Below are 26,432 nucleotides of genomic sequence, written 5' to 3'. Positions count from 1 at the left end.
CAAACAACCTCTGATCTGAGCATTGCCTATATTTTGTTAACATTTATAGCCAATGGGAGGGGTGCTTGATTGGAATGTCACAACATTAGGGGGTACTTGGCTAAAAAAGGTTGAAGATCACTGTTTCATACCATCATAGATGAAGTTTTCTTCTGCTCAGCAAGAAGTGTATTAATTTCTTTTCTGGCCAGCATGATTTCGGGAGGCTCAGCTACATCCGCCTCACTATCATCCTCTTCATCCTCTGAACCTATCACTATGTCCCTTTTCCGTCTTGTAGATTCCAAAACTTTCTCCTTTTCCCAGCTGTATCATACAGGTACAAAAGAAGGGACAATATGTCTAATAAGGTATATACGGTATATCTACAGTGGGGCAAAAAAGTATTTAGTCAGTCAGCAATAGTGCAAGTTCCACCACTTAAAAAGATGAGAGGCGTCTGTAATTTACATCATAGGTAGACCTCAACTATGGGAGACAAACTGAGAAAAAAAATCCAGAAAATCACATTGTCTGTTTTTTTTAACAATTTATTTGCATATTATGGTGGAAAATAAGTATTTGGTCAGAAACAAACAATCAAGATTTCTGGCTCTCACAGACCTGTAACTTCTTCTTTAAGAGTCTCCTCTTTCCTCCACTCATTACCTGTAGTAATGGCACCTGTTTAAAATTGTTATCAGTATAAAAAGACACCTGTGCACACCCTCAAACAGTCTGACTCCAAACTCCACTATGGTGAAGACCAAAGAGCTGTCAAAGGACACCAGAAACAAAATTGTAGCCCTGCACCAGGCTGGGAAGACTGAATCTGCAATAGCCAACCAGCTTGGAGTGAAGAAATCAACAGTGGGAGCAATAATTAGAAAATGGAAGACATACAAGACCACTGATAATCTCCCTCGATCTGGGGCTCCACGCAAAATCCCACCCCGTGGGGTCAGAATGATCACAAGAACGGTGAGCAAAAATTCCAGAACCACGCGGGGGGACCTAGTGAATGAACTGCAGAGAGCTGGGACCAATGTAACAAGGCCTACCATAAGTAACACACTATGCCACCATGGACTCAGATCCTGCAGTGCCAGACGTGTCCCACTGCTTAAGCCAGTACATGTCCGGGCCCGTCTGAAGTTTGCTAGAGAGCATTTGGATGATCCAGAGGAGTTTTGGGAGAATGTCCTATGGTCTGATGAAACCAAACTGGAACTGTTTGGTAGAAACACAACTTGTCGTGTTTGGAGGAAAAAGAATACTGAGTTGCATCCATCAAACACCATACCTACTGTAAAGCATGGTGGTGGAAACATCATGCTTTGGGGCTGTTTCTCTGCAAAGGGGCCAGGACGACTAATCCGGGTACATGAAAGAATGAATGGGGCCATGTATCGTGAGATTTTCAGTGCAAACCTCCTTCCATCAGCAAGGGCATTGAAGATGAAACGTGGCTGGGTCTTTCAACATGACAATGATCCAAAGCACACCGCCAGGGCAACGAAGGAGTGGCTTCGTAAGAAGTATTTCAAGGTCCTGGAGTGGCCTAGCCAGTCTCCAGATCTCAACCCTATAGAAAACCTTTGGAGGGAGTTGAAAGTCCGTGTTGCCAAGCGAAAAGCCAAAAACATCACAGCTCTAGAGGAGATCTGCATGGAGGAATGGGCCAACATACCAACAACAGTGTGTGGCAACCTTGTGAAGACTTACAGAAAACGTTTGACCTCTGTCATTGCCAACAAAGGATATATTACAAAGTATTGAGATGAAATTTTGTTTCTGACCAAATACTTATTTTCCACCATAATATGCAAATAAATTGTTAAAAAAAAACAGACAATGATTTTCTGGATTTTTTTTTCTCAGTTTGTCTCCCATAGTTGAGGTCTACCTATGATGTAAATTACAGACGCCTCTCATCTTTTTAAGTGGTGGAACTTGCACTATTGCTGACTGACTAAATACTTTTTTGCCCCACTGTATATCTATCTATCTATCTATCTATCTATCTATCTATATATATATATCTATCGAGCACAAGAGTAAAAAAAAGCAAAAACCGAGGCAGCATTCCAGTGGACAAAGGTGAAGAACAGAGAATTTACTCACCAGAGATGCAACGTATTGGTAATTATACAATTAATGAATAAAGGGGTTATCCAAATACTCGGACAACCCTTCTTAAGTGCTAAGTTCCCCAGTAAAAATTTAAAAATAACAGATACCTCCGGCCCCTGCTCTCTCCCAGCGATGTGGGCACCGGGTCTGGGTGCTGCAGACAATTATCTATTATCACCTATCCTGATAATCTAAATTCCATAATCAAAGTGAAATGGGCAAAATAATCTTAAAAAATATGAAAGGTAGGGTGCTCATCAAAGAGTATAGAGACATGAGATCATGTGTAGATGGCGTCCTGTAGTAAAAAAAATAGGAGCAAACAACACTTCCTCTCTTTAGGAAGTATACAGTAGAAGGGAAAATAGACGAAAGGAAGGAGGGAGATTCTGCTGCAGTTTTCTTCTCTAGTTTATTGCACCTCTACTTTATTGCATGTCTACTTTATTGCACCTCTACTTTATTGCATGTCTACTTTATTGCACCTCTACTTTATTGCATGTCTACTTTATTGCACCTCTACTTTTTTGCACCTTTACTTTATAGCGCCTCTCATTTATTGCACCTTTACTTTATAGTGCCTCTCATTTATTGCACCTCTACTTTATTGCACCTCTACTTTATTGCATGTCTACTTTTTTCCACCTTTACTATATAGCGCCTCTCATTTATTGCACCTCTACTTTATTGCACCTTTACTTTATTGCACCTCTACTTTATTGCACTTCTACTTTATTGCACCTCTACTTTTTTACACCTCTACTTTATTGCATGACTACTTTTTTGCAGCTTTACTTTATAGCGCCTCTCATTTATTGCACCTCTACTTTATTGCACCTTTACTTTATTGCACCTCTTCCTTTATTGCACCTCTACTTTATTGCACTTCTACTTTATTGCACCTCTACTTTTTTGCACCTCTACTTTATTGCATGTCTACTTTTTTGCACCTTTACTATATAGCGCCTCTACTTTATAGCGCCTCTACTTTATAGCACCTCTACTTTATTGAACCTCAACTTTATTGCACTTCTACTTTACAGCGCCTCTACTTTATTGCACCTCTATTACCAGGCTCCTATATGTAACTATATGTGAACTGTATAATACCCACTAAAACAGAAAACTACTCACTCAGCAATTGTAGCCAGATGTCTGACAGCATCCATGCGCATCTCCATATCAGCATTGTTCAGCTGCAGGAGGCTGCGTCTCACTTCGATGTGCTCCTGAAAGGCATTGATGAGATGGTCTTCTAAACTGATATGATCTTGATCCGAGAAGTCATTCTGATGCCTATGCTCTGTGAAACATAGTAAATCACATGTATCTGGAATTGTTCCATACAATCTGTATATTTATGGCTCTAAAGCTTTTTCCCGTTATTTTTTTTTATCATTCCTGGGGAACTTATTCAAGGTAATATGAAGATGACACATAAGAGCATGTAAACAACACATTGTCAAATGGCGCACGGTGTAGAAAATACATCCCGTATGCCCAATAAAACTGAGTTTTACTGGTGAGAATACCTTGCCTATCTTGGATCTTTAGTCCTATGTCTTTGAGCTGTCTCAGCTCTCGCTCGTGTTGTCTGATGCTGCTCTGCATCTGATGAATCTCTCGGTGAAGGTTGGAGATTAATCCACCGTAGTGAGTAATGTGCTGTGTGACGCTCTCGTAGTTTCTCTTCATCTGGAGGATGGAGGTTTCAGCAAAGATTTATGTATAGGAAGGCATAAAAAAAACACGGTATAATGATGTCTAAGCCTACGGAATATATATAAGGTCATAACAATGTGATCTTACCCCGAGAAACCGGATTTTTGTCTTATTGCAGTCTCCAACAGGCAAGTGATAACTAGTGGCCGACTAGTAATATCCAATATCCCATAAAAAAATATTGAACTTTGGTCATATCACAGTAAAGTTATCCTTTTTATGCTTACAAGCTATGTGCAAATTTCCAACAATTTTTTTCACGCCTTGATTAAAAATCTATTTCGTGTACACAGCTCCTATGCAAAACTATGTCCACCCCGTTGATGCAACGATGCCTCGATTCCCTGGCTACAAATAATCCCTGTGTGTATACTGATCATACAATCATGTGTGACTCCCTTGCTTCTTGCAAATTTCCTCCTATGTATTGTAGAGGTTCCTGAGATCCCACCACATCAGAGTTTTTAACATGTGGCTTATTGCATATTCTTTTTTTCACAAAAATCATACTTTACACAGCCATGTCAGTGCAAAAGAGGGAAAAAGAAGAGAATATATGAGTTTATAGGTTTTAGCATTCAGAGAAGTGAAAAAGGAGAAAACCAACTGAGCCCTGAACTTGCAGCTCCACAAGCAGCTATGTCAAACAAGGCAGTAAAATATTTTTTTTTCCCATGAAAAAGGTGAACATACCCTTTAACATAAGATCCTCTATCCCTTCATTGGTCGATATGGCTTACCCTTGTCTTGATGTTCTTAGCCCTGCTGGCGTAGATCAGTGTGATGCGGGATTCCTCAAACGCGGCAGCTGCGGGGCTGATGTGCACGATCATGACTGTCCTGCTGTTCCCACCTAGCGCATCCTGTGACAGAGAAAGCATTCGCTGCCATTAGCATTTGTAATGAGAATTTTACAGATCTACATTGTATCTCCCATTTAATTAAAAATCCATAATTGTTATAAATTGGTCCCGGCTGGGAGATTTTCATGGATTATTAATAAAGATTTGTTTTACGGTCTTAATAGCATCAATGATCTGTAATGAGCCAACCGTGTGTTATAGGAACTTGTAGAAATGTATTCATGTGCATCTGCAGCTTGTGGGCCATCAATGGTTGGGAAACTACAACTCCCAGCAGGCCCTAATAGCCACAAGACATAAAGTAATAAAGTAATAATGGAAAAAGTCCTCTTAACATAAATGCTAGACAAGTGGGGATCTGACCACTGGGACTCCTCCTACTGCCAAAATAGGGGACACTGGTTCTCCTATTGGGGACACCACGGCTAGGAGAATGTGCTCGCCTATTGTTGTAAGTGGCACAGACTCAGAAGAGCACATGCTCTATCAGTGCACCATTCAAAGTCTCCCTAGCCTTGATCTGGAGGCCTGGGGATCTGGTGGACTCCCACAAATTTAGCATTTGGCTGATAGTGGGAGAGGCTCACTGAGCTCTGAACTTGCAGCTGCACAAGCTCCTCCACCATCATCGCTGAAACCCCCAAACCAGCCCCTTTGGTTCAAAAAATTTGCATAAACCATTCCCCTGGGTGATTGTTATGCAGTATGCCAATTTCCATAAGTGGCTGAGACTTAGAAGGGCAAATGTTCTATCAGTGCATCATTCAAAGTCTGGGGACCTGGAGGACTCCCACCAATTTAGCATTTGGCTGATAGTGGGAGCGGCTCACTGAGCTCTGAACTTGCAGCTTCACAAGCTCCTCCACCATCATCTCTGAAACCCCCAAACCAGCCCCTTTGGTTCAAAAATTTGCATAAACCATTCCCCTGGGTGATTGTTATCCAGTATGCCTATTTCTGTAAGTGGCAGAGACTTAGAAGGGCAAATGTTCTATCAGTGCACCATTCAAAGTCTGGGGACCTGGATGACTCCCACCAATTTAGCATTTGGCTGATAGTGGGAGAGGCTCACTGAGCTCTGAACTTGCAGCTGCACAAGCTCCTCCACCATCATCTCTGAAACCTGGAAACCAGCCCCTTTGGTACATAAATTTGCATAAACCATTACCCTGAGTGAGTTTTATTAAGTATGCCAAGTTTAGCGGTAAGACCAGCAATACTGGTTGGCATGCTTATTATCCGGAAAGAGATATGTTTAGAAACTTAAAGGGGTATTCTTGTCAAAAGCATTTATCATCTATTACTGGCATGAATGTCCCATGCTAAGTTCTCATGTAAGTTGTCACTTTTATTTCCTAGACACCCTAAATAACTAATGGTGGAATCAGGACTTCGGGAAAGCTAGTTGTCAATCAATGTGGGAAATATAATGTTGGTTACATAAGTTTATCAATATGTCGAGTAGACACGTTATTGGTAGACCCTCTGACACCAGAGAATTTTACCTTTAAGAGTCGAGTCAGTTTGCTATCTCGGTAGTTGATGTGATGAGTATGACTTCCGCCTCGCTCGCTCAGGGCCGTTATGCAATTTCCAAGTGCAAGCAGGGAGCGGTTAATGTGCGCCCCTTCCTTCATCCTCTGGCCTTTGTTTTGAGTCTGGGATGATAGTACCAAAAAAGAAAATAAGTAAGAAAGTAAAAATCCGGAAAAGAACTAATAGAAAATAATAGATACAATATATTATGGCCATTACAATGATTTAGGGTGATGATAAGTAATCATTCTGGGTTTTTTACAATTATATGACCAGTAGATGGCACTGTTTAATTGTGTGGGGATATTGTAATTTAAAAGGGGATCTACCGCCATGATTATTGCCACAATCAATTGTGTCGGTGTCCCCCACCTCCCCTTGTAATGAATGACGTCCCAGGTATCTTAAAGGGGTGATGGCATAGCCACAATTAACTACATTAGTGTTGACATATAGGGACGATTTAGCATGTCCCCACCTAAGCCACCCATTTCTTTTGGTAAAAGTTATCCATTTCTGTTCAGGACACCCCCCTCCCTAAAAAAATAATAGGATCTTTTACAAAAAAAGGTTCCCTGTGCAAGAACAGTACATGAACTCTTTGGGGTGGAGTGAACCCCTTACCACTGGATCCCTTGGTGGCACCAATGGCAGGTCCATGTGATGACAGCACTTGGACCAAAAATAATGTCTGTGTGAACGTAGCCATGATACAGTCCATTGGAGTCTTTTTCGAATACAATGTGCACATACCTGGGCTGCTCTCTCCGACCCGGCGAGATCTATCATAAACAGCTTTCCAGTTCTCAGTTCATCATGGACCTTTTGTGATTTACTCCTGTGTTTCACAATGACTTGCAACACTGCGTGGGATCGGGAGGACGTCTTGTTGGCGGCAGTAGGTTCTTGTGTCCGATGTCTATTTCCCTTTTTTAACAAGACTATGGCCTAGGAAAGAAAAAGTCATATCACGGTAAGTGCACGATCACAATGAAAGACAACACTCTGTAACAAAGCTGGAGGTCGATAGGGCCGGGATCTCACCAAAAACACTCAATGGTTAAAAAAATCTAAGACTGCATCATTTTAGGATGAATTCTGAGAAGTAACTTCTTGTATTACTAATACATTTTGCTAATATACCTAATTTAATTACCGTACTAATCCAATGAGAATGGTATGTCCGTCATTGATGGTATCACCAGTCTTACAGTTTGGCTCCCAATAATGGCACGTATATAGATAAGTGAGAATTATCCCATTGCAGCCCAGTGGTGCATTATGAAGATTTGGTACATTTTACAACCAAGGATTTTATTATCACGTTCCAGACAATGAGACAGTGAGGGTGATCAAGGTGGTGAGTTCTCCTCCAATGAAAGTCTTCAAACAGAGGCTGGACAGACATCTGTCGGAGATGGTTTAGTGACTCCTGCATTGAGCAGGGGGTTGGACACGGTGACCCTGGAGGTCCCTTCCAACTATAACATTCTATGATTCTATGATCTGTGTAGCTAATCATTAATCCTGAAATTATCCTAACATTGTGTTAGACCTTTAGAAGCGTATGATCACACTTGTACAACCTCAGATTTGTGGCCCCCATGCAAAAATCACCAATGTTTATATATTTTTTATGGGGCTCAAGTCAGTTAAGTGTGACAGCCTCACCACTATGCTTCACCAAAGACATCAACAAGTCAGGGCCATGCTTTACCAAAGACATCACAGAGCCACTGCCATGCTTCACCATAGGCATCACCGTGGCATCATGGACATACCACCCTACTTCACTCTAGGCATCACTGAACTACCGCCATGCCTTACTGTAGGCAGGGTGTTCTTTTTTATAATATGCTTCATTTTAACTCCTACAAATATACCACTGATCCATTGGCACAAAAAGCTTGATGGGCACAAATGTTCAATGGTCTTGAGGATATTGGAGCCAACTTTTCTTGTACTTTTTTTGTGACATCTGGGAGCTCATGCATGGAGACCTTGAATATGCTCTTTACTATGCAAACTGAAACCTCTGTTCTCCTGCTGCCACCAAATCTTTCTGCAAGTGTTTTTCAGTCAGTTGAGAGTTTTTGACCATCTGCTTCCTCAGGAATCTGTGGCAGTCGATGACCGCTTCCTCTTCCTGTCACATCCAGGTAGCTAAGGGTGTTCTCATAACTTTAAACTTGAGATCTCTTCCATTCGAATCTCTATGAGCATTCAATGCCTTTGTATATTTCATTGCCCTTTCCTTTGTTTGCGCAAGGCAGTGATCACTTAACTTTTTGGATAGAGAGTTGGATCATTCTGAGACTGCAGTAGCCATTAGTGTTATATGTGATGAATGGGAAGAAATGACTTAGTAGCTTGTAACATATTTAGAATTGAGAGTCTTCATTGGTTGATACCCTTTAAAGGCTAGCTGAAAAGATGGTAACAAACTGCAAGCTTTCCAGACTACTCAGGCCTCTTCGTCAGGCATAGACTAAAAGAAGTTCTGGAGAATCACATATTTATGCACAACGTATCACAGAAAAAAAAAAACACGGATAAGACATGTGACATGAAGCAGAACTACCATGAGTGATAAACAGTTATGTCCATAAATATTGGACCAGTTCTTAGATAAGGAATGTTTTATTGTCCACTGATTGGGGTCAATTAAGAGGACAAGAGGACAATAAAATATTCCCTATCTAAGCAATGGTCCAATATTAATGGACATAACTGTTTATCACTTATGGTAATTCTGCTTCATGTCACCTGTCTTATCCAAGTTTTTTTTCATTTTTTTTTTCTGTGCTATGTTGTGCATAAATATGTGATTCTCCAGAATTTCTTTTAGTCTTTGCCTGATGAAGAGACCTAAGTAGTCTCGAAAGCTTGCAATTTGTTACCATCTTTTCAGTTAGCCATTAAAAGGTATCAACCACCGAGGACTCTCAATTCTAAATATTTTTCTATCTACTGGCTAAGTACCAAGATATATATCTTTCCTGTAGCTTGTAACATACGTTTTCATCACAGGTCACTGCAGTGTGTGTATTACATCCGTCTGTAACACCAGACGCCGGAGTGAGATCCGATTATCCGAGCTGTAATACAATAACTGACAGCGGATTATTAAACTGACAGTAACTGACGAGGGAATTTAAACTGAAAATAACTGATGGTGGAATTTAAATTGTTAATAACTGACAGCGGAATTTTAACTGACGGCAGAATTTAAATTCACAATAACTGATAATAACTGACGGCGGAATTTAAACTGATAATAACTGACAGCGGAATTTAAACTGATAATAACTGATGGCGGAATTTAAACTGATAATAACTGATGGCAGAATTTAAACTGATAATAACTGACAGCGGAATTTAAACTGATAATAACTGATGGCGGAATTTAAACTCACAATAACTGACAGCGGAATTAAAAACTCACAATAACTGACAGCGGAATTTAAACTCACAATAACTGACAGCGGAATTTAAACTCACAATAACTGACGGCGGAATTTAAACTCACAATAACTGACAGCAGAATTTTAACTGATGGCAGAATTTAAACTCACAATAACTGACGGCAGAATTTAAACTGATAATAACTGACGGCAGAATTTAAACTGATAATAACTGATGGCGGAATTTAAACTGATAATAACTGATAGCGGAATTTAAACTCACAATAACTGACGGCAGAATTTAAACTGATAATAACTGATGGCAGAATTTAAACTGATAATAACTGATGGCAGAATTTAAACTGATAATAACTGACGGTAGAATTTAAACTGATAATAACTGAAGCCAGAATTTAAATAGTTAATAACTGACGGCGGAATTTAAACTCACAATAACTGACAGCGGAATTTAAACTCACAATAACTGACAGCGGAATTTAAACTCACAATAACTGACAGCGGAATTTAAACTCACAATAACTGACGGCGGAATTTAAACTCACAATAACTGACAGCGGAATTTTAACTGATGGCAGAATTTAAACTCACAATAACTGACGGCAGAATTTAAACTGATAATAACTGATGGCGGAATTTAAACTGATAATAACTGATGGCAGAATTTAAACTCACAATAACTAACGGCGGAATTTAAACTCACAATTACTGATGGCAGAATTTAAACTGATAATAACTGATGGCGGAATTTAACCTGATAATAACTAACAGCAGAATTTAAACTGATAATAACAGATGGCAGAATTTAAACTGATAATACCTGAAGGCAGAATTTAAATAGTTAATAACTGACGGCGGAATTTAAACTAACAACAACTGACAGCAGACTTTAAACTGACAATTACTGATGGTGAAATTTAAATTGTCAATAATGGAAAACGGAATTTAAACTGATAATATCTGACAGCAGAATTTAAGCTGACAATAACTGACGGCGGAATTTAAACTGACAGCAAAATTTAAATTGTTAACAACGGACGGTGAAATTTTAACTAACAATAACTGACGGCAGAATTTAAACAGAACAGGTGACAGTGAGTTGCACTTGCTCCCTTCAGCCCCACGACTGATTGCAGGGAGTCACCAGGTTACCATGGCAGGTGAGGTCCTGCTGAAGGCCCCATGGTTGCCATCTTAGTCCTACTGTGAAGCTCTGACAATTATTACACTACGTATAGTATAAGTGATCAAACGATCATAGGTTCAATTTCCCAAGAGGAACTAAAAAATAAGAAAAAATTGAAAAAAATTGAAAAAATATACCAAAGTTTAAATGGCTACTCTTTTTCTCATCCCCCTATCAATATGTCAGAAAAAGTCCAATCTAACAAAATATAACAATTTAAAACATACAATAAACACTGAAAAGGAAATAAAAAAAAGAAAAATAACAATATTTTCTTTTTGCAGTCATTGCACCAATATTTTATGTACCCCAAAATGGTGTTGATAAAAACTAAAGCTTTAGCACCCAAAAAAGCCAAACCCTCACGCAGCACCATGGAAAAATAAAAAATCAACATCTCTCAAAAAAATATATAACCACTATAAAAAAAAAATCCAATGAGTTTGGTATCGCAGTAATAGTGCTGACCTGAAAAATCATTTTGTCATGTCATTTTATCGCACAATGAATGCTGTATAAAAAACAATAATGGTGGAATTGTGAATTTTATTCATTTTGATATTTTTCCCATTTTTCAGTACATTGCACGATAACATGAAGCATGACGTGTGCTGTTCAAAACTACAATTTGTCCTCTGAAAAAAAGGCCCTAATATGTATGGCTATGTTGATTGAGAAAATACCAAAAAAAAGTTATGACTCTTGGAACAAAGGGAGAAAAAAAATCAAACTGCAAAAACAAAAAATGCCTGGGTCCTTAAAGTATTAAATTGTTCTTGTTTGATTTGTTCATTGCAAATATCAGAAAGTTTGTAAGTTTTGTGAATATGCCGAATTTGCAATTGAAGGGTGAGGGGAGTGTGAATAATTCTTATGCAGTTGTATATCAAGTACATGTTTTAGATCAATGATCGACTACCACTTTCAGAATGATGGGAGTTGTGCTTTGGGCAGCAGCTGGAGATACACAGGTAATAGACCACAGCTTCACATTCAGTACTCCTCACGTTTTCTTTGCACACAGCGCCAACTGCTGGATAAATATGAACATGAAATGCTTTTTCAGTAAATTTGCTTTTCTAGTGATACTCACATCCGCCGCACTGTAAGTGTAGAATTCAGTAATGCCGGCAATTTGTACATTTCCTTTCGCGTCTTCTCTAAGTTCCAAAAACCCAGAGGAAGGGTTTAACAGGTCACGGATTAATTCATTGTAGATCTGAAAATTAGAAGACGCTGCATCAGTCTAGTACCATCTACATGCTTTATGCTAATGACATCCAATTATACATCTCTTCTCCAGGTCACACCCTTGCTACACTAGAAAATACCCGTAACCTACCTATACCCGATATTGCCATTTCCATGTGTGGTTCTACTATAACATATCCAGAATCTGCCGTTTTCTCGCCTTCAAAACTGCAAAAACTCTTACTGTGGCTTTGATTCATTCTCAAACTGACTTCTGCAGCTCACTACTAATTGGTCTCCCACTTACTAAACTATCCTCTCTCCGATCTATCCTGAATGCAGCAGTCAGAGTCATATTTCTGTCCAGCCACTACACAGATGCCTCCTCCCTGTGCCAGTCATTGCACTGGTTGCTTGTCTGTCTACAGAGTACAAAATAAAAGACCAAACTCACCAACAAATCTCTCCACAGTGCTAAATCTCCTCCGCATCTCTGTCTACCACCTGACCCATGCTCTCTGCTCTGCTAATGATCTAAGACTAAAGGTACCGTCACACATAACGATATCGTTAACGATATCGTTGCTTTTTGTGACCTTGCAACGATATCGTTAAGGAAATCGTTATGTGTGACAGCGACCAACGATCAGGCCCCTGCTGGGAGATCGTTGGTCGCTGAGGAAAGTCCAGAACTTTGTTTCGTCGCTGGACTCCAGCTGACATCGCTGGATCGGCGTGTGTGACACCGATCCAGCGATGTCTTCACTGGTAACCAGGGTAAACATCGGGTTACTAAGCGCAGGGCCGCGCTTAGTAACCCGATGTTTACCCTGGTTACCAGCGTAAACGTTAAAAAAACAAACACTACATACTTACCTTCAGCTGTCTGTCCCCGGCGCTCTGCTTCTCTGCACTCCTCCTGCATCCTGTGTCAGCGTCGGCCAGCCGGAAAGCACAGCGGTGACGTCACCGCTCTGCTTTCCGGCTGACCAGCGCTGACAGTGCAGAGGAAAGCACAGCGCCGGTGACAGACAGATGAAGGTAAGTATGTAGTGTTTGTTTTTTTAACGTTTACGCTGGTAACCAGGGTAAACATCGGGTTACTAAGCGCGGCCCTGCGCTTAGTAACCCAATGTTTACCCTGGTTACCGGGGACCTCGGGATCGTTGGTCGCTGGAGAGCTGTCTGTGTGACAGCTCTCCAGCGACCAAACAGCGACGCTGCAGCGATCGACATCGTTGTCGGTATCGCTGCAGCGTCGCTTAGTGTGACGGTACCTTAACATCCTCAATAATCCCAAGACCCTCTTCTATCTCCAAGGCTTTTCTTGTGCTGCCTCAGTTCTCTGGAATGCGCTAGTCCTGACAAGCTGGTTAATTCCGAGGGTCTACAGTTTCAAACATGCCCTAAAAACAATTTTTTAGGAAGACCTATAAAATCACTTATCTAATTTAATTTTCATCAGATCTCCCTTTTGATCCCTTGTTTCATCTGATCCCGCACCCTCCCCTCCATGCACCCAGTAGCACCTTTTATCTGGACACATACAGATACTGGCTGGTGACCAAGTTCATGCAGATTTACATAAATACTTTTATTATAAAAATGGAATGGACCCTAGAAAACAAACACTTTTTACCTTTTCTGTCACCCCTATATCCTCATAGCTTGTAAGCTCTTGTGATCAGGGCCCTCACTCCTCTTGTGATATATGTCACTTTGTAATGTCTAATATTGTCTATACATGTCCTTCCTGTATTGTAAAGTGCTATGGAATATGTTGGTGCTATATAAATAAAATATATTATTGTGCTATTAGATTGTTACACCAGGACATTCCATTTTTATTTTGGGATTTCACCCCACTTGGATTTTTTTCCCCAGTTTCCAGTATATTATGTGACAAAATGAATGGTGTACTTCAAAACTAGAAATCGTCCGGCAAAGAAAAAGAAAAACCACCTATACGGCTATGTCGACTGAACATTCTAAAAGTTATGGCTCCTGGAAGAAAAGGAGGAAACAAAGAAAGAGCAAAAATTAAAAATCGCCGGTGATGAAGCCTCAAATTGGCGTATATATCAGGTAATGTGGTATATTACCTCAAGGTAGGACATTGATACAGAGTAGTCCGTGCTGTCGCTGATCTCCTCGATGGTCCTGAACAGATCATTCAGAGTCCGGATAAATATTCCCGGCTCGCCATCCATTCCCAGCATTGTGTATGTCTTACCTGTGCCTGATGTATACAGTATATAACAGGTATTACACGCATAGAAGAGGAAGGAACGTCCAAGAAGGTTACTGTGACTGCTCTTGAACAATGGAGCATACAAGGAGATAAAAAAAAAACCTGTTCACATCACATTTTTGCCCTACGGTTAGCGAGTAGAGAACAACCGACATATCCGCTAGTTGTGTCCATAAAGCTCGTGTTAGACAGCGGCCAAATATCTGTTCTCAAAGGCTAAGAAAAAGTCCAGCTTTTTGGCCTCCTTTTCACTTAGATATAGGAACAAGATAGGAACAAATAAAAGAATACAGCCACCTCTGTGAAAGCTATGATATGCAAGCAATGAATATATGAAATTTGGACGGAATTACTGCTATATACAGTTAGGTCCATATATATTTGGACAGAGACAACATTTTTCTAATTTTGGTTATAGACATTATCACAATGAATTTTAAACAAAACAATTCAGATGCAGTTGAAGTTCAGACTTTCAGCTTTCATTTGAGGGTATCCACATTAAAATTGGATGAAGGGTTTAGGAGTTTCAGCTCCTTAACATGTGCCACAATATTTTTAAAGGGACCAAAAGTAATTGGACAATTGACTCCAAGGCTATTTCATGGACAGGTGTGGGCAATCCCTTCGTTATGTCATTCTCAATTAAGCAGATAAAAGGCCTGGAGTTGATTTGAGGTGTGGTGCTTGCATTTGGAAGGTTTTGCTGTGAAGTAAACATGCAGTCAAAGGAGCTCTCCATGCAGGTGAAACAAGCCATCCTTAAGCTGCGAAAACAGAAAAAACCCATCCGAGAAATTGCTACAATATTAGGAGTGGCAAAATCTACAGTTTGGTACATCCTGAGAAAGAAAGAAAGCACTGGTGAACTCATCAATGCAAAAAGACCTGGGCCCCCACGGAAGACAACAGTGGTGGATGATCGCAGAATAATCTCCATGGTGAAGAGAAACCCCTTCACAACAGCCAACCAAGTGAACAACACTCTCCAGGAGGTCGGCGTATCAATATCCAAATCTACCATAAAGAGAAGACTGCATGAAAGTAACTACAGAGGGTTCACTGCACGGTGCAAGCCACTCATAAGCATCAAGAATAAGAAGGCTAAAAAACATCTAAAAAAGCCAGCACAGTTCTGGAAGAACATTCTATGGACAGATGAAACCAAGATCAACCTCTACCAGAATGATGGAAAGAGAAAAGTATGGCGAAGGCGTGGTATAGCTCATGATCCAAAGCATACCACATCATCTGTAAAACACGGCGGAGGCAGTGTGATGGCTTGGGCATGCATGGCTGCCAGTGGCACTGGTCACTAGTGTTTATTGATGATGTGACACAGGACAGAAGCAGCCGAATGAATTCTGAGGTATTCAGAGCCATACTGTGTGCTCAGATCCAGCCAAATGCAGCCAAACTGATTGGTCGTCGTCTCATACTACAGATGGACAATGACCCAAAACATAAAGCCAAAGCAACCCAGGAGTTTATTAAAGCAAAGAAGTGGAATATTCTTGAATGGCCAAGTCAGTCACCTGACCTCAACCCAATTGAGCATGCATTTCACTTGTTAAAGACTAAACTTCAGACAGAAAGGCCACAAACAAACAGCAACTGAAAACCACCGCAGTGAAGGCCTGGCCGAGCATCAAAATGGAGGAAACACAGCGTCTGGTGATGTCCATGAGGTCAAGACTTCAGGCAGTCATTGCCAACAAAGGGTTTTCAACCAAGCACTAAAAATGAACATTTTATTTAAAATTATTGAATCTGTCCAATTACTTTTAGTCCCTTTAAAAGCAGGGTGACACATGTTAAGGAGCTGAAACTCCTAAACCCTTCATCCAATTTTAATGTGGATACCCTCAAATGAAAGCTGAAAGTCTGAACTTCAACTGCATCTGATTTGATTTGTTTAAAATTCATTGTGGTAATGTCTGTAACCAAAATTAGAAAAATGTTGTCTCTGTCCAAATATATGTGGACCTAACTGTAGAATATACTATAAAAATTAAGGAACTTAATCACCAGCCGTGACAAGGCGTTCCTTTCTTTGCATACATCTTAATGCCTACAGAGGTGGCTGTCTTCTTGTTTGTATATTGTGCAGTCACAGCAGCTTGCACCTGTTCACACTTGCCTTATTCTGTTCGGAGGGGCTGGTCAGAGATTGGACCCTAAGGGTATGTTCACACGTTCCTGATTTCCATCCTTTTTTTTTCAGGACTGTTTTTTAAAAAACTGCAGCTCTTGGCAGAAAACGCAGGTCCTTTTTTTGTCCTTTTTTGATGCGTTTTTTTATCCTTTTTTTGATCCTTTTTTTTATGCAGTTTTCTATGCAGAGTCTGTGTGTTTTCTAGGAAGTTTTTTAGGGTTAAAATGGCTGAAAATACCCTAACCCTACCCCTAACCCTACCCCTAACCCTACCCCTAACCCTAACCCTATTCTAACCTTAGTGGAAAAAAGAAAAAAAAAATTCTTAATTTTTTTATTGTCCCTACCTATGGGGGTGACAAAGGGGGGGGGGGGTGTCATTTACTATTTTTTTATTTTGATCACTGAGATAGGTTATATCTCAGTGATCAAAATGCACTTTGGAACGAATCTGCCGGCCGGCAGATTCGGCGGGCGCACTGCGCATGCGCCCGCCATTTTGCAAGATGGCGGCGCCCAGGGAGAAGACGGCCGGACGGACACCGGGACGCCGGGTAAGTATAAGGGGGGGAGATTAGGGCACGGGGGGGGGCATCGGAGCACTGGGGGGGGCATCGGAGCACGGGGCGGTGGGATTGGAGCACGGGGGGGCGGGATCGGAGCACGGGGGGGCAGCCACACTCCGCCCACGCACTTCCGCCCGCTTCCCCGCACTTCCTGCTGCAGCGGTTCTGCACCACAATCCGCAGTAAAACCCGCAGATATTTTTTTCATCTGCGGGTTTTACTGCGGGTTTGACCTCACAATGGAGGTCAATGGGTGCAGAACCGCTGCGGCTCCGAAAAAAGAAGTGACATGGTACTTCTTTTTTCCCGCAGCTATTCAGCGCGGCTTTTTTTTTGATTTTCCGCATTGTGGGCACAGCAGTTCCTGTTTTCCATAGGGTACAATGTAATGTACCCTGCATGGAAAACAGCTGCGGACCCGCAGCGGGAAAATCGCGGCAATTCCGCATGAAAAAAAGGATCGTGTGAACATGGCCTAACACCTTTCAAATAAATCCAATGTGCAAGAATAGTTGTGTCCAGCGAGCACAGGAGATATGATTCCTAAAACTTGATGTTTATTTATCATCATGTTAAAAGCACAGATATGCAGATATGAACAATCCCAGTGCAAGGAATCCATGACTAAGACTGTGTAGGCTGAAACATGTAGGATTCATTCCTTGCACTGGGATTGCTCATATCTGCATATCTCTGCTTTTTAACATGATGATACATTTACGTCAAGTTTTAAGAATCATATCTCCTGTGGTCGCTGGAGACAACTTTTCTTGTGCATTGGATTTCCATACCGCTGGGACCAGGGCAGCTCCATGCGCCGATGACCAGCCAAGGAACCTGGACATAACAGGGTGAGCTGAATATTTTCCTTTTTATATAACACCTTTCAAATAAAGGTACATCTTGTTGTGACTGGTGGGCACATGCGAATTGGCCAATGTATGAGCTAAGTACCTTCATTTTCTAAACATATTCTATATAGCATTAATGCAGTTTATATTTCATATATTCAATGATTGCATATCTCCTGGTATGGGAGTGAAGGAGGGTAGGAAGCAAGGGATTAAAGAGAAGGGGAGGAAGGAAGGAAGGGAGGGAGAGAAGGAAGGGATGAAAGGGAAGAGGAGGAAGAAGGGGAGGAATAAAGGGAGGAAGGAAGGGAGGGAGGGAGGGAGGGAGAGAAGGAAGGGATGAAAGGGAAGGAGAGGAAGGAAGGAAGGGAAGGAGGGAAGGAAGGAAAGGAGGGAGAGGAGGGAGGGAGAGAAGGAAGGGATAAAAGGGAAGGGAAGGAAGAAGGGGAGGAAGAAAGGGAGGAAGGAAGGGAGGGAGGGAGAGAAGGAAGAGATGAAAGGGAAGGAGAAGAAGGAAGGAAGGGAAGGAGGGAAGGAAGGAAAGGAGGGAGAGGAGGGAGGGAGAGAAGGAAGGGATGAAAGAGAAGGGGAGGAAGAAGGGGAGGAAAAAGGGAGGAAGGGAGGGAGGGAGAGAAGGAAGGGATGAAAGGGAAGGGGAGGAAGGAAGGAAAGGAGGGAGAGAAGGGAGGGAAGGAAGGATGGATAACAGAATGGATGGAAGGAATGATGGATGGATGGATGAAAGATGGAAGGGAGTAAACAAGTAAGAAAGGAAGGAAGGGTGCATTGATGGGTGGATGGGAGAAAGGAAGGAAGGAAGGATAAAAAAATGGATGGAAGGAGGGGAGGATGAAAGGATGGAAGGAATGATGGATGGATGGAATAAAGGAAAGATAAAAGAATTGATGGAAGGAAGGGTGGAATGAAGGAAGGAAGGGTGGAATGAAGGGAACAAGGAAGGAAGGGCGGAAGGGAAAAGGGGGGAGAGAGGAAGGGAAATGGGGGGGGAGGAAGGATATAGTGGATAATAGATCGATTTTGCCTGGAATGCTGCTTATCTTGGAAGATTTAGATTGATCAAATAGATAAAAGTGAGATACACAGAAGATTACCTGTAGGACCATAAGCAAACACAGTGGCATTGTACCCAGATACAATTCCTTCCACCAGGCTTTTTGTAGTGGACTCATACACACAGTCCTGTAAAGGAGACCGGTTCATTAGCTCCATAGCACTAATTACATTGCACAGTTTTTGATGGAAGCAGCAGCGACATGAACATTGGGGATGTGGTGGTTGGATCGTTACATAGTGCAGGTCTCTTCTAAAGTTACCTGGGACGCGCACTGGTCCAACACCTCATCAAATATGAAGGTCCTCTGCCTGGCACGACTCGCTCTCCAGTCATCTGCGTCTTCATTTGGATCCTTCAGCAGTAACATCTGAAATAGAAAGACCCAGGTGACATCCGGCCATTTATACATTATTCCCATCCATCCTCAGCAGTACGATATACTCACCCAATCACAGCGATTTGTCACTAATTAGTAATATTATGACATATTAGGGATCACTTTAATTTCAGGTCAAGCTGAACACAGAAAAGAAATTAGAGAGTAAGGAGAACCAATGCAAAATGTAAGCGGGGCATGGACACAACCAAAGCCAAAGCAACTACGGCAGGGCCCTGAGGCTTCAAGGATCCGCTCAGGGAACAAAAACCCTGTGCAGCCAGGTCTCTGGATCTACTATGTTGGTTTACTCAGAATGCTTTGTTACATACAGTATGTTTCCTGATTTCTTTAGCTGCTGTGGTTAGTTCTCCAACGGCCTGTAGTCACAAAAATCTTCTGCAAGCACTCAACATGTGCACATAGCCATAATGTCTCCATACACATTGGGCTAATATTAGCTAAACCAGCTGATATCGACGGGTTCGGCCAACAGATGGTTGAGGGGAGGCGTCAATCAAACAAGTCCGATTTGAGACTGCTGATCACATTGTTCTCCTTGATTTTAAGCCACCAGTTGAGCGAGCGCTCCCGTATAGGGAAGAGCCAGTTGAGATGGCTGTCGATCGAATGATCAGTCGAAGCATCGTTTGGCCAAAAGCCAGATAATGTGTTTGGCCAGCCTAAGAGAGGTTATCCCGACCCATATAACCCCTTTAAAGGATTTATCCCACCCATAAAATGTATCACCTTTCCAAAGGATACATGATACATATAAAATTGATTGGGGTCTGATCTCAAGGACTCCTGCAGATAACCTGAAAAGAGGGTCCCATATTAACCAAGTAAATGGAGAGATAACCCACATGAGTAACCATTGCTTTATTCACTTCTATGGGTCTATGGAAATAGTAGTGCACAAATCCAACCCATGGGGCTGCAGGAGTGGTAGTGCACAAATCTGACCCCTCTATTTACTTCTATGGGGCTGCAGGAGTGGTAGTGCACAAATCCGACCCCTCCATTTACTTCTATGGGGCTGCAGGAGAGGTAGTTCACAAATCCGACCCCTCCATTTACTTCTATGGGACTGCAGGAGTGGTATCACAAATCCGACCCCTCCATTTACTTCTATGGGGCTCCAGGAGTGGTAGTGCACAAATCCGACCCCTCCATTTACTTCTATGGGGCTCCAGGAGTGGTAGGAGAGGTAGTTCACAAATCCGACCCCTCCATTTACTTCTATGGGGCTCCAGGAGTGGTAGTGCACAAATCCGACCCCTCCATTTACTTCTATGGGGCTGCAGGAGTGGTAGTGCACAAATCCGACCCCTCCATTTACTTCTATGGGGCTGCTGGAGAGGTAGTGCACAAATTCGATCCCTCCATTTACTTCTATGGGGCTGCAGGAGTGGTAGTGCACAAATCCGACCCCTCCATTTACTTCTATGGGGCTGCAGGAGTGGTAGTGCACAAATTCGACCCCTCCATTTACTTCTATGGGGCTGCAGGAGTGGTAGTGCACAAATCCAACCTCTCCATTTACTTCTATGGGGCTGCAGGAGTGGTAGTGCACAAATCCGACCCCTCCATTTACTTCTATTGGGTTGCAGGAGTGGTAGTGCACAAATCTGACTCCTCCATTTACTTCTATGGGGCTGCAGGAGAGGTAGTGCACAAATCCGACCCTTCCATTTACTTCCATGGGGCTGCAGGAGTGGTAGTGCACAAATCCGACACCTCCATTTACTTCTATGGGGCTGCAGGAGTGGTAGTGCACAAATCCGACCCCTTCATTTACTTCTATGGGGCTGCAGGAGAGGTAGTGCACAAATCCGACCCCTCCATTTACTTCTATGGGGCTGCAGGAGTGGTAGTGCACAAATCCGACCCCTCCATTTACTTCTATGGGGCTGCAGGAGAGGTAGTGCACAAATCCGACCCCTCCATTTACTTCTATGGGGTTGCAGGAGTGGTAGTGCACAAATCCGACCCCTCCATTTACTTATATGGGGCTGCAGGAGAGGTAGTGCACAAATCCAACCCCTCCATTTACTTATATGGGGCTGCAGGAGAGGTAGTGCACAAATCCAACCCCTCCATTTACTTATATGGGGCTGCAGGAGAGGTAGTGCACAAATCCAACCCCTCCATTTACTTATATGGGGCTGCAGGAGAGGTAGTGCACAAATCCGACCCCTCCATTTACTTATATGGGGCTGCAGGAGAGGTAGTGCACAAATCCAACCCCTCCATTTACTTATATGGGGCTGCAGGAGAGGTAGTGCACAAATCCAACCCCTCCATTTACTTTCTGGCTACAGTAGTGGTAATGCACATGTATGACCATCGCTCCCATGGACGTAAAGGAGATGGGGTCACTCATGTGCACTACTGCTCTGTTCTCATGGGGAACTGTCACTATCTTAACCATATATATCTAAGCTACTGCAATGCCCTGCACATGGGGTAAGCTACATAGTTTATCTGAAGAACTATACTACATTTCTAATTGGAGGTATTTGGTAATATTATTATTATTATTACATCTACTACATATTGGGATAGGATCTTGCAGATGGCAAAGTGATCCAATTCCCCAGCATGTAATTGACCTTGTGTCTTATGTGGGATGTAATATGTTACTTTCAGATAAGGAAAGTGACAAAACTAATGTGAGGACTAATCCGCTCCATAGGGAAGCAGCGAGCAGTACAGCACGAACGTTCTCTCCAGGGAATAGACACTTTTCAGAAATTGTCGCTGTCATTGGCTGGAGAAAGACACGTCTTATATTATCACTAGGAACAAACGAGCCCAAGGGGACTTTCATCAGTACACCATGCCTGAGTATGTGAGCGTCCCGGTGTCATGAACACAAGGCGCAAGAAGCAATTACATAAGAAATCGTCTGCTGTAATGAAATTGTACCCGCTCATTATAAAATGCATTAAAAAATAGCAACGTTTATGTCTAAAGGAAAACTAAACCTAAAAATAAGTGAACAATCACGCAAGAGTTTGATTTGCCCGATCCTTCAGGCGGTAGGATTGTTTTTGCATTTTCCCCAAATATAAAATCTCATAGAAATACTACAAAGAACACAAGGGAGGAGATCCGGGTGCGGCAATAGAAGCAGGGTGAGTGATAGCAGCGTCTCCCCACAGTTTCCATAATAAGCCCTCAAGCGAATTATTCATCAGAGGGCGGCAGAGTAATAGATGCTGCAGAGAAGTGAGTGCAGCCCCATGCTTTTTGATTGAATATTATGCAGCCAGAGAAGCTTGCACCTTTGCACACCTGCTTTATTCTGTTCAGACAGGCAGGGTCAGGTTTTTTTTTTAAGTTTCGGTAGATTAGATAGATATACAGTAGAAGAAGGTGTTATCTGAGCATGCTCGTGTACTAACCGAGTGACTTGCCTTTTTGTTAGTCAATCCCTGCATGTGTTGCAGCTGTCAAACATGCAACCGCGGGGACTCAAACATAGTTTTCGAGCACGCCGAAGACATTCGGTTAGCACATGAGCATGCTCAGATAACACCTTATCCCAGCACGCTCGCACATCACTAATAGACAGACTTTCCTTACTTGTTCTCCAAGTTTGTACGTTATACTTTGCATCCCCTCCTCCATTTCCGCCTGATTCAGCGGTCGAATACGCACAGCGACCTGTAAACGTACAGCAAAAACACTAACATCATACTCTGAAAAATGCACCAACCCCAAAAAAGGAATTAAAAAAAATGACGATAGTACTATTTAACCCCTTAATTTTATGCTTCACATTGGAAAATTTAATGGGGCCCATTATAACAAGGGGGTCTCAGTTGCAGATCGGTCATGGCTATAGTAGAAATGTGACCAGAGCCTAAACGAGGTGTAAAGTCTACATTCTGCAGACGATATGGCAGTAGATGACAGCCGACACTCGTAGATGGGGGATCTCATAACTAGAGATACTGACTACAGGGGTAAGGATTTTTCTGGACTTTCGATCAGCCATCGTATTAAAGAATGCTACATTTAGGTCAGCGTGGCTGATAACAGGGAACAGCAGCTTGCACCTAGAGCGCAGATCCTATGGGAATGCACTTACTGTGATCGGACGGTGCTGACACTCATCTTTTGCGTTCTTCATGGTCCCAAATTGTGCAGTGAGTGGTGCAGTGATCTGCGCTCGGAGCGGGGATCAGCTGCGGATCCTCCTACACGGCACAGTCAGGTAGCGACGCAGATGAAAGCAGAAGGTCCCATGGCGGCATGACATCAACACCTTAGTCCTCGGGGAAACTGACAGCGCGGCGCAGGCACGCGACAGCGGGATCACAGTTATGGGTTAATCCTGTGCAGCATTTCTCAGGGTTTCTTATTCCTCTATCTGGTGCCAGTAACAGCAGGATTTGAGAAGGTGAATGAAGAAATGATTATACCGTCGCCCAGAAACAGGGAGGCCGACACGCGGCACCTGCCGTCTGCCACCACGACAGTTGGCAGAGCAACTGCCACTACAGGCAAGAAAATGCAGCAGGACGTGGTGATCTGTTCAACCTCCTGCCATCATCATGTCGCATTAAAGTCCAAAATTCTGCATTTTTTGTTATATAACACTGGTCTACAAAAAAAAAATTCTGGCATGGACTTTAAGAACATTTTAAGACTAATTTAAGGGTGCTGAATTCAAATCTGATCTTATAATTTCTCTATCACATCACGTTTTGGCGCTATAGGTCTATAGCCCATTTTCATGAATTCCATGATAAATATACAGTTAGGGCCAGAAATATTTGGACAGTGACACAAGTTTTGTTATTTTAGCTGTTTACAAAAACATGTTCAGAAATACAATTATATATATAATATGGGCTGAAAGTGCACACTCCCAGCTGCAATATGATAGTTTCCACATCCAAATCGGAGAAAGGGTTTAGGAATCATAGCTCTGTAATGCATAGCGTCCTCTTTTTCAAGGGACCAAAAGTAATTGGACAATGGACTCTAAGGGCTGCAATTAACTCTGAAGGCGTCTCCCTCGTTAACCTGTAATCAATGAAGTAGTTAAAAGGTCAGGGGTGGATTCCAGGTGTGTGGTTTTGCATTTGGAAGCTGTTGCTGTGAGCAGACAACATGCGGTCAAAGGAACTCTCAATTGAGGTGAAGCAGAACATCCTGAGGCTGAAAAAATCCATCAGAGAGATAGCAGACATGCTTGGAGTAGCAAAATCAACAGTTGGGTACATTCTGAGAAAAAAGGAATTGACTGGTGAGCTTGGGAACTCAAAAAGGCCTGGGCGTCCACGGATGACAACAGTGGTGGATGATCGCCGCATACTTAATTTGGTGAAGAAGAACCCATTCACAACATCAACTGAAGTCCAGAACACTCTCAGTGAAGTAGGTGTATCTGTCTCTAAGTCAACAGTAAAGAGAAGACTCCATGACAGTAAATACAAAGGGTTCACATCTAGATGCAAACCATTCATCAATACCAAAAATAGACAGGCCAGAGTTAAATTTGCAGAAAAACACCTCAAGAAGCCAGCTCAGTTCTGGAAAAGTATTCTATGGACAGATGAGACAAAGATCAACCTGTATCAGAATGATGGGAAGAAAAAAGTTTGGAGAAGAAAGGGAACGGCACATGATCCAAGGCACACCACATCCTCTGTAAAACATGGTGGAGGCAACGTGATGGCATGGGCATGCATGGCTTTCAATGGCACTGGGTAACTTGTGTTTATTGATGACATAAGAGCAGACAAGAGTAGCCGGATGAATTCTGAAGTGTACCGGGATATACTTTCAGCCCAGATTCAGCCAAATGCTGCAAAGTTGATTGGACGGCGCTTCATAGTACAGATGGACAATGACCCCAAGCATACAGCCAAAGCTACCCAGGAGTTCATGAGTGCCAAAAAGTGGAACATTCTGCAATGGCCAAGTCAATCTCCAGATCTAAACCCAATTGAGCATGCATTTCACTTGCTCAAATCCAGACTTAAGACGCAAAGACTCACAAACAAGCAAGACCTGAAGGCTGCGGCTGTAAAGGCCTGGCAAAGCATTAAGAAGGAGGAAACCCAGCGTTTGGTGATGTCCATGGGTTCCAGACTTAAGGCAGTGATTGCCTCCAAAGGAATTGCAACAAAATATTGAAAATAAAAATATTTTGTTTGGGTTATGTTTATTTGTCCAATTACTTTTGACCTCCTAAAATGTGGAGTGTTTGTAAAGAAATGTGTACAATTCCTACATTTTCTTTCAGATATTTTTGTTCAACCCTTCAAATTAAACGTTACAATCTGCACTTGAATTCTGTTGTAGAGGTTTCATTTCAAATCCAATGTGGTGGCATGCAGAGCCCAACTCGCGAAAATTGTGTCACTGTCCAAATATTTCTGGCCCTAACTATAAGTAGTGTATGAAAAGTGCCGGTGTTACGGTTCACTAAGGTGAATTTAGTTTTCATTTAGTCTCCCAATAAATGTGAGAATATCTTTGTTTTCTTTGAACATGCATAATTCCCATTTGTTATGATAACACCCTTGTTTTCTGTGCTACTGGGACAGTAGAGCTACAGCAGAGCATTGGGTGAAAACTGAATCTCCTCAGCGACAGAGTTTGGCATCTGGCGATAAGAATGTCATCCATGATCCTCTAGTGGATAGGAAGGACATTGTCTTTCCTCCCTTACACAAAAAGCTTGGATTGATGAAGCAGTTCATCAGAGCTCTCAATCACAGTGGAGAATGCTTTAACTATATATGTTCAACTTTTCCTGGTCTAAGGCTAGTTTCACATTTGCGTTAAAAAACGCAGCGTTTTTAACGCAATCGCATGTGGTGCAAAAAACGCATGTAAACGCGTTCAAACGCTGCGTTTTTTAGACGCATGCGTTTTTGTATGTGGTAAAAAAAACACGGCGTTTTGACGTGTTTACATGCGTTTTTTTCCTGCGTTTGCGTTTTTGAAACGCATGATGAGAAGTGTATGACAGATGCCAATCATCAAAATCAACTAGAAAACCCACTATAAACAGAAATAGCTAGGGTTAGGGTTAGGATCCCTAGGGTTAGGGTTAAGGTTAGGTTTAGGATCCCTAGTAACCCCAGGGATCCTAACCCTA

The 26,432-nt window shown here is 42.2% G+C and overlaps 1 protein-coding gene across 1 annotated transcript in view; it reads right to left on the bottom strand.

Moving 5' to 3' along the window:
• The window catches only part of LOC138645954 (kinesin-like protein KIF19), a 50,177-nt gene extending 26,361 nt beyond the window's left edge, over positions 1 to 23,816 (bottom strand). The window contains exons 1-12 of the mRNA XM_069735430.1: positions 23,406 to 23,816; positions 22,898 to 22,978; positions 19,190 to 19,297; positions 18,968 to 19,055; positions 14,135 to 14,271; positions 11,935 to 12,060; positions 6,987 to 7,181; positions 6,203 to 6,355; positions 4,575 to 4,697; positions 3,645 to 3,807; positions 3,247 to 3,415; positions 132 to 306 (exon numbers count right to left, since the gene is read on the bottom strand). Of these exons, the coding sequence (XP_069591531.1) occupies positions 132 to 306; positions 3,247 to 3,415; positions 3,645 to 3,807; positions 4,575 to 4,697; positions 6,203 to 6,355; positions 6,987 to 7,181; positions 11,935 to 12,060; positions 14,135 to 14,271; positions 18,968 to 19,055; positions 19,190 to 19,297; positions 22,898 to 22,978; positions 23,406 to 23,447 (1,560 nt within the window). The 5' untranslated portion in view covers positions 23,448 to 23,816. The remainder of the gene's footprint in view (positions 1 to 131; positions 307 to 3,246; positions 3,416 to 3,644; positions 3,808 to 4,574; positions 4,698 to 6,202; positions 6,356 to 6,986; positions 7,182 to 11,934; positions 12,061 to 14,134; positions 14,272 to 18,967; positions 19,056 to 19,189; positions 19,298 to 22,897; positions 22,979 to 23,405) is intronic.
• Positions 23,817 to 26,432: the final 2,616 nt, after the last annotated feature.

The sequence above is a fragment of the Ranitomeya imitator genome, chromosome 7, assembly GCF_032444005.1.
Source record: "Ranitomeya imitator isolate aRanImi1 chromosome 7, aRanImi1.pri, whole genome shotgun sequence".
NCBI lineage: Eukaryota > Metazoa > Chordata > Amphibia > Anura > Dendrobatidae > Ranitomeya > Ranitomeya imitator.
This window is presented reverse-complemented; position numbering and strand designations above follow the sequence as displayed.